The sequence below is a fragment of the Haplochromis burtoni genome, unplaced genomic scaffold (assembly GCF_018398535.1).
Source record: "Haplochromis burtoni strain Fernald_Lab_line unplaced genomic scaffold, NCSU_Asbu1 Contig_218, whole genome shotgun sequence".
Lineage (NCBI taxonomy): Eukaryota > Metazoa > Chordata > Actinopteri > Cichliformes > Cichlidae > Haplochromis > Haplochromis burtoni.
Genome location: NW_024582579.1, coordinates 49,785 through 62,874, shown reverse-complemented (window position 1 = coordinate 62,874; position 13,090 = coordinate 49,785). Strand labels below are relative to the sequence as shown.

Below are 13,090 nucleotides of genomic sequence, written 5' to 3'. Positions count from 1 at the left end.
TCAAAGACAAAGCTATTCGGTTTCTTGTGAGTACATACACTACACTGCCGATGTAGGGGGGCGCCACCTAAAATCTTGCCTAGGGCGCCAGATTGGTTAGGGCCGGGCCTGACTGCATGAAATAGCAAGTGCTTATTTCACTTTTATTTGACACTAGTAAAGTCAAAATCCTGTTTTAAAGCTTACAGTGGATCAGCATTTATTGGCATCAAGGTACACAGTAAGCTCCAAACTGAGAGTAACTCTGGGAAGACAACCTGACCCAAAACACTGGCAAGGTATAACAATGAATGTGGTAAGGAGGGAGCAATGAAACAAAAGTGTAATATGATGTCATGATAGATTTTTGGAGTTTTGGGATGTTTGGGTTATTCTGGTTTTTCACTTTTGATTATTCTTGGTTTCATGATTATATATTCTGTATTGGTTTCATACTTTCTTGTAGCAGCATTTCTTGATTTCAGTCTGGTTTATTTTCTGCCTCCCTGTGTTTCTGTCACTACAATGTGTTTGTTCGTTCTTATAATCACATAGGTTTTAAGCTATTTGAGTCTGAGTCAGCTTCTGTCTTTGTCATTGTTGTTCCAGCATTGGTGGGAAAATATTCTGTAAAATAGTCAGATTGTCTATTCTTATTAATGTACAGAATTCACCTGCTTGCTGCTACTACTGCACATTCACCTAATGTATATAATATATATATAATGTTCTTTCTCTACCCCCCCCATTTTTGCACATGTCGTGGAGCGTGTCAGGTTACATTTCACTGTGTGTTATACTTGTATAATTATGCATGTGACAAATAAAGAACCTTGAAATACCCTCAAAGTCTGGTTGGCTTTCAAGGTTTCTGGGAGTATGTGACATCCAGTTTGTCCTACACACCGTCAAACAAAGCTAGAAGCTGGTGAAGAATTAACTTTCATTTTCAGTTTTTTTCCAAAATAAATATTTAAAAACATTTATTAATTTTTGTGAGCTAATTCTGACCAGTCACAACACAATTTTCACATTGTCCATTACCTTCTAAATCTGAACAAACATGTCATTCTGTGCAACCTCTAAACCATTACATAAACTTTCCTTAACTTTATTTACCACCTGTACTGCTGTGGATGACAGATATTTTGAAATGGCCACGAGATTTTACTCAGAGTCTGTGGTTTTGGTTCCACTGAACCTGCACGTCTTTCTCCTGTTGTTTATGAGATGTTTCCACCAGAAGTGTCAGTGGGAATAACAGAGCAGGAGGCATCAGGGCAGCATGAGCATCATGGAAAGTCTTTATAGTTCATTCATCATCATGTAAATATGCTGAAGATCAGTGATGGGAATAACGGCATTAAAAGTAACGGCATTACTAACGGTGTTACTTTTTTTAGTAACGAGTAATCTATCTAATTCCTATTTCTATCGTTGCAACGCCATTACCCGTAATGAACAAGAAAATGCAGTGCGGTCGCAATACTATTTTTCAACACACGGTTAAAGCTGTCTTCAGCTGACCGGGAGATGGGGGTGGAGGGGTAATTGCATGAGTGCTGCTGATTGGCTGAGGAAGAATAAAGTAGTTGTGGTAAACCAATCACATGACCACTTTACCACTTTAAGATGACATAGTGACAAGGTGCTATGTCATGTGCCAGATTTTAAATTGTGTTGATAGGCCACGTAAAACCAGAGTCATGATAAAAAAAACAAAAAACATATACGCAATGTTTTTTTCTTAAATACTTTCATCACAAAAAATGCTAATGTTAAAGCTAAACAAGGCTTTCTTCATAAACTATTAGAAATGTAGAAAAAATGTGCTTTAGCGCATAGTGTCTGCAGATGCATGTGCACAAAGATTGCCTGTTGATTGTTTGGTGGAAAAATGTGCCATGTCGACCAATCAAAAAATGATATGGCAACATGGCATTTGGTTGTTTCGGAAAAGGGAGAAGTTTTAGGAGTGTTCTCGGTGAGAGAGCGAGAGAGAAAGAAAGAAAGAGAGCAGAAAAAAAGAGAGAGAGTTTTGAGATGTGAGAGATTTGTGACGTTTAGTGTGTTTGGAGTGTGTAGTTAGTGTGCTGTCTTGCATAGTTAGTTTGTAGTGTAGTTGATAGTTTTGTATTGTGTGTCAGAAAAATGAGGCGACTGCTGAATGTCACAGGTGCTTCCAAAAAGCCACCAAAGGCATATTACAATGTAAATGGTGTCAGGATTTTAAAATTTACAATTTCTATTTGCATTTAAAGTTATGAAATATGATTCATTAAACATGTTTGTGGTTATTACAGTAAAAAAATATAAAAAAAATTCTACTCTCCTGATTTTATGTTTTATGTGTGATTTTAGATCAATTGTGTTAATACAGTATGTCAAAATAAAAAATACAGTAAATTCAGACATGTGAGGTTGTGCTGAAAAGAATGATACCAAACAAGGCAAGATAAACAGTTTTTAGAGGTGAAATGTAGAGGGAAAATCAAAAGTAGAGTTACACCCTGGACCCCAGAGGGTTAAACATTTTTTTTAAGTAACGCAATAGTTACTTTACCTAGCAATTAGTTACTTTTCTAATATTGTAACTCAGTTACTAACTTGGGGAAGTAACTAGGAACTATAACTAATTGCTTTTTCAAAGCCCAACATTGCTGAGGATATTGTGTGTTCAAAGTCAGCTGTCCAGGTGAACACTGTGTCCAGCTTGTCTCCTGCTTCTACAATCTAACACAGATATCTTTGTATTTATTTTAACCATGACTTTATTTCCTTCTGAGTATACTGTGACTGTATGGTTGTAAATATACATTGATTTTTTTGTTTATTTAAAATGGCAAAAGAGTCGAATGTCACCCTGTCAAAGTTAATTGCCTGTCCAGTTCTTTCAGACTTTTGTTACATTCTCCTTCAAGCTGTGAATGCTTCCTTTAGTGATGTTCGGATCGATCCTGAAATATCGATTCCTCCGATACCAATCATTTATGTTCTAGAATCGATTCTCACATTAAAATATCGATATTTCAGTAATTTAGGTTAAATTTGTAGTTTATCTTTAACAGAAACACAGTGGAAAGAAACTATAACATTCGGATTGTCTACATTCAAAGGAACTACTTCCTCTTCCGCCTTTCATAGTCATGTGCGAAATACGGCTGTATAAATGTCTCGCAGCCCCTTGGCACGCGCACTCACAACAATGACTGAGCGTAATTGTGCGGACGTATTTTACCTCCACAAACAGCTGAGACGTGGTTTGCAATACATGTGGCAAAAGGTGAGGTGTTGTGGCCATACTTTCCCAACCTTGAGACCTCAGAATTAGGGAGACATTCAAAAGGGCTGTTGGGGGGATGGATGATAAATACATTTTACAGGGTTTATTTATCGGATAAAATACGTTAAACGTCACCGTTATTATTAACCGGCCCGGAAACAGCGGGGGTGTCCAAATTCAGAGGTTGCTTCCACCTGATGACCGGCCTTCGCGGTCTAAAGAAAGCCGGGTAGTACGTCACAGGCTCCCTCGGTGGAGTGAAACTGTGCCGTCTGCTCCTTGCTGTCTAAAATATAACCGGGCGCTGACGTAAACTCTCGACCGTCTCACACTTTCTTTAATTAGCTTTCTGTTTGATGTTTATTCAGCTGTGTGAAAGCCCCGGAGGAACCCTCTCCATGGGTTAATAAAGTTAAATTTAATTTAATCTAATGTAATAACTTTAATCTCAGCCAAACCGATTTACTCACGAACAAATAAAACACTGAAAAAGCCAAACAATAACATTTTTAAGTTATCAAAGTGACTTATATATCATGTTTAACCCGAGTAGCGAAAGACCGCGGGGGTTTGAAAACGATGTGTCGGTAGGCTCAGATATTTGAAGTTTACACAGCTCACACACATTCTCACCTGAAAATATGTTAAAAGTTCTTTTTTTTTTGCAACCCAGAAAGAGAAATAAGAGTAATATTAAAACTAAGTAGTTGCCGCCATTGTTGGAAACTGGAATTGGCTGGGCCATGCTAGGAATTCTGCGATATGGTTTTTCAATTTTGTGGTCCAGGTGGAAATTCGGGAGAATGGTGGCTCCGGGATTCTCCCGGAAAAATCGGGAGGGTTGGCATGTATGGTTGTGGCAACACCACTAACCTCGTCAAACACCTCAGAGTAAATCATATCACAGAATATGACGAGCATATGTTGAGACGAACTGAAGAGGACAGGGACAGATGCTGCTAGGGCTAGACAGACCTCTCTCGTGGAGTCCTTTAGTGCTGCAGGCAGGCAAGGTGTTCAAATAGCGCACAATTTCAGTTTTTTTTATTTCTATATGATGAACTCTGCATTATTAAGTGATAAGAACAAGTAATCTGATGTCCTGTAATCATTATGACGCTATAATTTGAGATACAATAAATAAAATACGTTTTTGTATAAAGTATCGGTATCGGATCAGTATCGTCGATACCACCCTGAATATTACTTGGTATTGGATTGGAAAGGAAATCAGTGGTATCGCACATCACTAGCTTCCTTGTGTGCCCACAGATGGGCTTTTAACTGCGATTGGTTCTGAGTCATTCACCCAAACACAGCTGCCCATTTAACTGGACATACAGACTGTATTACTGGCAATCAGATCAGTGGTTACTTTACAATATGCTGGAGAAAAATTTTTTTTTAGCTTTATTTCCTCTTTTCCTACCAGAGTATGTCCAGTTTCACATGTGGATCCTCCTTTTGATCAGACAAAAGCTTCATTCCGGAGTCTCCTGGGTGATTATAGCTCAAGTCCAGCTCTTTCAAATAGGAGGGATTGGAGCGCAGAGCTGTGGCCAGAGAGGTGAAGCCTGTTCCTGTGATCTGACAGCCTGACAACCTTCAAACACATACAACATGTCACATCATTGTAAGGAACTGAATTTGATAATGTAAATGCAGTCGAATTAACAGATTCAGATTTCAGTTACAGTTGTTACAAAAACAAACAAACTGTCTTTTCTTCACTCAGTTTTAAAAAAGAAATAAAAGCATTGACTTTCTGTCTTTTTTGCTATGATAGACAATCATAAATAAAGTTATATTTTTATGATTTATGAAGTGTGTGTGTTTTTCTACTCTACTGTTCTCCTTCAGAGCTTACACCACAACAGAAACAACATCTTAAAATCTATAAAATAATAACAGTTGTGAAATATCCAAATCTCCTGAAACAAAGAGTCAGCTAACCTGAGAGTTTCTAGCATACAGTGTGGACTCCCAAGTCCAACACAAAGCAGCTTCACTCCTGAGTCCTGTAGGTTGTTGTTACTCATGTCCAGCTCTCTCAGTCTGGAGGACTGGGAACTTAGAATTGAGGAAAGAGCCTCACAGCTTCTCTCTGTGAGTTTACAGCCACTCAACCTAGAAACATATCAGTATATCAGTGAACTTTCCAAACTCTAATAAATAAACACCTTGACGCAGTCTCTCACCAGGATTAAACTGGATACTAGGGGTGGGTTTTGATTATTGATGTATCGATTAAAATCGATTCTAGCTTGGATAACGTGATATCAATTCATTAAAATCCTGAATCGATTTTTAAATATACATTTATTTAGCACGAAACGCCAGAATCTCAGATTAAACCTCACAAAATGTCAACAACCACAACACAGCTAAAACAGTAAATGAGAGCAGGTATGTGGATTCTGCACAAAGATGTAAACACGGGTCGGCGGACCCGCCAACGGATCAAAATCAGTGAGAAGTTGCCTTTCTCACCCGACGGCACAGGCGTGGACAAGGTTGGGGCTGAAAGCCGACAGCTCGCTGATTCTTAGGTTTCGGCAGGCCCACGCTTCGTGTTTATGCCCTTTGTGCGCTGATTCTGAAGCTGGAGGTTTTTTATCTCTCTCCAAACAATATTGACTGAACCAGCAGCAAAAGAAGATCCAAACTACGCTTCACATTTTGCTTCACATAAATATCGTCATGAATTTCCTCTTACTTTTGCTGTTTTGCTTCCACCATGATAAAATCACACTTCATCCACAGCTCTCTCTCTCTCTATGTGTGTGTACTTCAAGAATAGTTTCCCATCTAAAGATCTGTTTTCTGGGTTATTCGCTCGCTTGTTACGCACAAGTCTACCATTGTTTACAGCACTGACAGCCTTACTGTCAATAGGCTACTGAAAAAATTTTAACTTTTTAAAATTATACAAAATTGCAAAACGTTTAGCTGTGTCTGTAATAAAACCGCTGTAACTTTGCTCTGCTTCACTTCAACAGCATGTTCATATGTTGATTAATGGTTTTCTGTCGTTTTTGATCTACTGCAGAACATTTTTAAGATCATCTGCTACAAAATCCCATCTGCTGTGATGCTTACACTTTTGATAAAGTCTCCCAAGTGTCAGCTTTCTTTTTATAGATATAAAAATATGTAAATGTACTGATACGTGATCAGAATTATAATATTTCTGACTGTCTGAGGTAAAATTTCCCCATTCAAATCGAATCAAATTGAATCGAATTGAATCGTGGATTGAATAGATTCGGGACCTTGTGAATCGGAATCGAATTGATTCTAGAAATCAGTGACGATACCCAGCCCTACTGGATACTTACTGGGCTTTCTTACAGGCTTTGACCACTGGCAGAAGCTGCAGAAGAGCCTCTTCTGCAGCTGAGTATTTCCTCAAGTCAAACACATCCACACCTGTTTCTGATGACAGTAGGATGAAGACCAGAGCTGACCACTGAGCAGGAGAGAGATTAACTTTAGACAGATGTCCTGAACCCAGGTGATTCTGGATCTCCTTCACTACAGAGTCATCATTCAATTCATTCAAACAGTGGAGAAGATTGATGCTTTTCTCTGGAGAGAGAGTGCCATTCATTTTTTCTTTAATGTATTTGACTGTTTCCTGATTTATCTGTGAGCTGATGGCCTGCAGGCCTTGTAGGTGATCCCAATTGGCTGGTATTGAAAGACCCAGGAAGAAGCGAAGAAACAAGTCCAGATGTCCATTTGGACTCTTCAAGGCCTTGTCCACAGCACTCTGGTAGAAATATTGTACTAAAGACTCTCCAGTCTGCACTGAGGCTGTTTCTTCTTCTTCCAGCAGGTTGATACCAGAGTTGGTGAATGTCAGATGAACGTGAAGAGCAGCTAAAAATTCCTGAATGCTCAGATGGACAAAACAGTACACCTTCTCTTGGTACAGTCCTCCCTCCCCTTTAAAGATCTGTGTGAACACTCCTGAGTACTCCGAGGCCTCTCTGATATTAATGCCACACTCTGTCAGGTCTGATTCATAGAAGATCAGGTTTCCTTTCTGCAGCTGCTGAAAAGCCAGTTTCCCCAGTGCTTCAATCATCTTCCTGCTCTCTGGACTCCAGAGAGGATCTGTCTCAGCTCCTCCATCATACTTGATGTTCTTCACTTTGGTCTGAACCACCAGGAAGTGAATGTACATCTCAGTCAGTGTCTTGGGCAGCTTCCCTCCAGCCGGTTTGGTTTTTAACAAACTCTCTAGAACTGTAGCAGTGATCCAGCAGAAGATTGGGATGTGACACATGATGTGGAGGCTTCGTGATGTCTTGATATGAGAGCTTATGTTGTTGGCCTCTTCCTTGTCTCTGAGTCTCTTCCTGAAGTACTCTTCCTTCTGTGGGTCAGTGAACCCTCTGATCTCTGTAACCATGTCTATATATTCAGCAGGGATCTGATTGGCTGCTGCAGGTCGTGTGGTTATCCAGATGTGAGCAGAAGGAAGCAACTTTCCTCTGATGAGGTTTGTCAGCAGCACATCCACTGATGTGGACTCTGTAACATCAGTGAGGATCTCAGTGATGTGGAAGTTCAGAGGAAGTCGACACTCATCCAGACCATCAAAGATGAACACAACTTTGAACTTTTTAAAGTTGCAGATTCCTGCTTCTTTGATTTCAGTGAAGAAGTGATGAATAAGTCCCACTAAGCTGAACTTTTTATCCTTCAGTAAATTCAGTTCTCTAAATGGGAATGGAAAAATGAACTGGATGTCCTGGTTGGTCTTGTCTTCAGTCCAGTCCAAAGTGAACTTTTGTGTCAGGAATGTTTTCCCGATGCCAGCCACTCCTTTGGTCAGAACTGTTCTGATTGGTTTGTCTCTTCCAGTTGAAGCTTTAAAGATTTCTTCACACCTGATTGTTGTTTCTGGTCTGTTTGGTTTCCAGGAAAACATTTCAATCTGTCTGACCTCATGTTCAGTGTTGACCTCTCCGGTCCCTCCCTCTGTGATGTAGAGCTCTGTGTAGATCTGATTTAGAGTGGTTCGGGTTCCTGGTTTAGCAGTCCCCTCAAAGACACACTGGAACTTCTTCTTCAGGTTACATTTAAATGTATACTCACAAAGTGGATCAGGATTTTCTACAGGGAAGAACCAGAAACATGAGTGTTATGATTATAGAAAATGTGACAATTTCATTCATGTAAAGACTGAATTTATGAAGAGAAATCCTCTCACTGCTCTGCAGACAGTCAGCCAGCTCCTCCTGTTTCATTATTCTCAGGAAGTTAACTGCAAGTTTCAGAAATGCCTCTCTGCTGCTCCTTCTCTGCTTCTCTTCCTCACTGTCCAACACCTTCTGTTCATCCCTCTGACACTCTGAATAATCTGGATTCAGGTCATTCTGCAGCTTCTTTAGTTCGTTCTTCACAAAAGTGATAATGTTTTCCTCCAGCATCTGGAAAATAAATGACACAATCTGAATTAACGAAAATCAGATCTTCATTGTAAAAATAAATTTTCACAGATTTGTTTTGTGTGTTTTCAATTTGAAAAAAAAATAATAAAGTGTTAAAATATATGCAAGTAAAACATAAAAATAAAACTCCTGTCAGAGAAAAAAAATATAATTCAAAAATGTTATCGTTGTATAACATTTCTGAATATTTTTTTTGTGGATTGTCATTTTGGCTCTTATTGATATAAGAACAGTAATTATTAACATTGAACTGAAAAAATGTGATAAATAAATACATGTATTTATGATGTTTACAAAAAAGCCTGCTTTGATCCATCAATTTTAAGTAATTTTATCATCACATGATGCTTTTTATTGACAATTTTAGGGGGAACAATCTTTTGCCACTCAATTCATTGATGATATAAACAAAAACTCAGATCTTTGGAAAATTTCAGTCTTTGATTCGTTCACATCGTAATCCCGAGACTCCTTTCATCAAGGTCCCAATGATCTGCTGCTCATTAGCTCAGTTTTTGATACTGTGAATCAAAGAAGTTTAATCATTTCCTCATCCTTCTGCACATAATTTTTTTAATTGCCATTATTGCTTCTCTTCTTTATCTGCAGTTTGAAACTTAGTTTTAAAAAATGCTTTATAAATAAAAAATCAAGTGAAAATATTTCAGTTTTGAATTATTTGTGGAAATTTGGCATTATTTTATGATGAATATTGAACTGTGAAAAATTAAAATAATTACAAACAGAGGTTGGCGTACATATACAAACCTTAAATACTGAGTCCAGATCAGTTTGATGCTGCTGGTTATGCTGAAGACTCTCCTGATCGGCTCTGTGGAGACACCATGATGAAATCAGAACTATTTTGCACATAAATACAAGCTAAATGTTTCTTCTTCTACTGTTTGGTGATCATCCTGATTAAAAAAGTGCTACTGTGCTGTCACAAACCTATTATGTTAATTTTTAGACTTATTGATTTATTCATTTATTGGACTCCACTAGTCCAAAATCCGCAGGTCAGTGATGGTTCTGTACTTGAGTGTGTTCTTGCAATGACCATATTATGGATATACCCTGTACATTTCATCATCATAAAGATTAAAAATATTTTTTTTAAAAAATAAGAAAAAAAATCTGATTTATTTTGTTGTGTTGACATGTTTTATTGAAAATGTGGCTTTTTCGTCTTTAAAATACCTGCAGCAAAGAAGAGCATCTTAGAGCAGCAGCAGATATTTTTTTTCTGAGGAATTAAAAATACACTTAAAAAAATCATATGATGACACTTTGAATACGCTTACACTAGGCTACATCTACATCTACTACAAAAGATCATCTTGCAACATCCTAATGGATTTTGTCATTTTATTTCATGCAGATCATATAAAAAAAGAAACACTGGTTATATTCCACTGGGAATATAAAGGAAGAATTGAAGCTCTTTAACTTAATATTTAGAGAATTCCAGCAGCTCATGGTTTCCGCCACCACACAGACAGCTGTGGATCACTTCACCTTTCTAAGCAAAACTGGCACCCACAGTATCAGAGTCAAACTGACTATCTGCTGACACATTCCTTCTGATTACTACATAAATTATAATCAGCATGATGGCCAGTGCAGGGAATGCAGGGCTTTTATGATGTCAGGCCCAATGTAGTACACAGCTATAAGGTAACTTACTTCTCAGCAGGAGCGGATTTTGTTCCTTTAAATTCAAAGATGAAAAACTTTGACCGATCACTCTTCAAAGACACACAGCTGGGTCCAGGTTCAGATTTAGGGGCATCTGGTGCCTCAGTGATCCTGTTGAACGGAGAAAAAGACAATCAGGCAGAGAAATTACATTTTTAGCCTTCTGACACGAAAAGTACTGAATAAACTTGGATCTAGTCACAGTGATAATATTACAATAAAGCTAAAAAGTTTGATGCTCTTCACAACTTTGACTTCTGTTCTTTTTTTTGTTGTTTGTTGCTGTGTTTTTTCTTTTTATGAACACAGCAATAAAATAACAACAACAACAATAATAATAATAATAAATGATTACACGTGTGGCAAACTAAAACTTCTCACTGATTACTCATGGATCCATTCAGTTAATTCTTACTTTGCATCAGGAGACAATTTCCTGCTTTTAAAGTCAGGACGGTCTTCCTGTTGAGTGGTTCTCTTCCTCATTGTTACAGAGCTGAGACTGGGCTCAGGTTCATGTTCAGGAGAGTCTGGTCCTCTGGTGAGGAAAGGAATCAGGAAAGGTTATATATCTACCATTTTTTACTCTCCAGGTGAAACATATACTTGAAAAGTTCCGCAGGGTTAAAATGAATTAGCAAAAGAGAGAGCAGATGATGAAGTTACTGCATGTAGTATGAAAACATTTCTGTATTTGTTCTTTTAGCAGTGAAGATAATACAAGGTTTAGAGTGTGATACCTTTCCATGTTTGTAACCTGCAGTCACCTGATGGAAGAGAAAAGTGAGAATAAAACACAGATTATAATTTGGCTTTATTTCTGTTTATTGAGATATTTGATAGCTACAAGGTGGTGACCTGTTTAATCATAATTATACTTTTAGATTATATTACTTTATAACTAAGGTTTCATTGTTTGTCAAAAAAATCGATCTGACCATCAAAGTGTCAACAAACAATCATTGTGATGATTACACTTTTCAAACAGAAGATTAAATAGAACAAAAATGCAAAAAAACATATAATATAAATCAGATCAAAGATTAATTTATTCATCATCTTCCTGAACACCGTCTGTCTGCAGCTCTTTGCTGTCTGCACTGGGATAAGATCTGATTCTGTTCTTTCTCTATTAAGGTCTTGTCTTACTCCCTTCATCACTTTATGCTTCAGGAGTTTGAGTCAATATTTATGTAAAAGTATTTTCCTGGCACATAACACACATTCTAGAAAGCATCCTCTACTTCAGCTATTTTTCACTTGTATAACTTCCCCGCCAGACTGTGTGTAACCACTGCAGGATTTAAAGACACATCTTAAAATAATATATTAAAAAGAATTTTATAAACAACAAAACATGAAAAATAAAATCATTTTTGAAAGGAACAAAATGAAAATAATTCAAAGCTTACCAAGTGTCCACCATCAGTGTGTTTTATTCTGTAGCTCACTTCCTTGTTTATTTCTTAGATGTTAATGATTTGAATACAGGTGCTCACTGTACCCGGATGACACGCCCACACTGTCCGACTAGTTAAACAAGTTTATAATGTCACTGCTTTGTTCTGATGTTTTGCTGAATTTCCTGCCCCTGGCTACTGAATTTCATCTATCAAGTGAAAGTTTTAAACAGCAAAACATAAATTATCCACTTACTGAAGAGTGTTTAACATTTTAATTGAATATTAATTTTCTTAAGAACTGTAGGACTCTGCGTCCCGACAAAGTTTTGAATAACACTTCACTACCCACAATCAGTGACGCATCAGAATCAGTGAGCTGTCGGCTTTCAGCCCTGACGGCGTGTCCATTTACGGCCGTCGAGTGAGAAAGCCGAGAAAGAGAAAGCTGATTCTGATGCGTCGGGTCCGCGCTCTGTGTTTACATCTTTGTGTGGAATCCGTTTACCTGCTCTCACCTGCTATCACTTTATTCAAGCTACTCACCTCCCTCTATCCACCTGCACTTTCAAACGTACACGTGAAGGACTACAGGAATATCTGGACCACAGCCAATCAGAGAGGTCCTGCTCCTGACTATCTCAGATTGGTTTAGACCACAATATGGGCATAATGTGTATTTGTTGTTGATCACACGGAGACTGTCAGAGTTGTGGAGACCTGCGACATAGGATTTTTTTTGTGGCACCATTGAAAAATTTAGTTGCATTTGCGACCCAATTGGTTGCAGTCTAGAGCCCTGCTACCAGAAATGACCCAACCAACCCGAATCAAATATGATAAACTACACAGAGAGCTCATCATCCAGAGGCATTAACAGTCATGTCAGCCATGATGAGCTTAAATAACAAATATCTGAAAACAAAACAGAACAAAAAACAGAACAAAACAAATTAATGGTTCATGTCTCACTTTTACTCCTTCCAACAGAGTCTGTTCTGCCTGCAGTGGGAAACCTTCAGTCTCCTCGGTCCAGAAAAGAGGTTCTCAAAGGTTTTGTGGTCACGAGCCCCTTTCAGAGGACAACATTATCCCATATAATCAACCTCAGCTTCACATGATGATGTGTACTAATAGAAATATTTAACATTGTTCACAAGAAAGCTGGCTGGCTAATAATTCATTAGTAGCAGGACAGAAAATAAATAAAAGGTAAAATACATACGTTTGCTGTGTGTCCTTCTTTCACTCTGTACCTGTTTCATCAG

General features: G+C 38.1%; 2 protein-coding genes across 7 annotated transcripts in view; both read right to left on the bottom strand.

The window, feature by feature from the left end:
* Positions 1 to 13,090, bottom strand: part of ngly1 (N-glycanase 1) — a 20,031-nt gene that overhangs the window by 1,160 nt on the left and 5,781 nt on the right. The window lies entirely within an intron of this gene.
* The window catches only part of LOC102304809 (NACHT, LRR and PYD domains-containing protein 5-like), a 45,571-nt gene continuing 37,148 nt past the window's right edge, over positions 4,668 to 13,090 (bottom strand). Inside the window, exons 1-9 of one of the 6 annotated variants that reach the window (XM_042226578.1) lie at positions 12,795 to 13,084; positions 11,163 to 11,189; positions 10,838 to 10,960; positions 10,411 to 10,533; positions 9,493 to 9,556; positions 8,484 to 8,703; positions 6,601 to 8,386; positions 5,216 to 5,389; positions 4,668 to 4,865 (exon numbers count right to left, since the gene is read on the bottom strand). In XM_042226578.1, the coding sequence (XP_042082512.1) occupies positions 4,688 to 4,865; positions 5,216 to 5,389; positions 6,601 to 8,386; positions 8,484 to 8,703; positions 9,493 to 9,556; positions 10,411 to 10,533; positions 10,838 to 10,960; positions 11,163 to 11,170 (2,676 nt within the window). In that variant the 5' untranslated portion in view covers positions 11,171 to 11,189; positions 12,795 to 13,084 and the 3' untranslated portion in view covers positions 4,668 to 4,687. The other 5 variants (XM_042226582.1, XM_042226583.1, XM_042226579.1 and 2 more) reach the window with 5 other exon arrangements.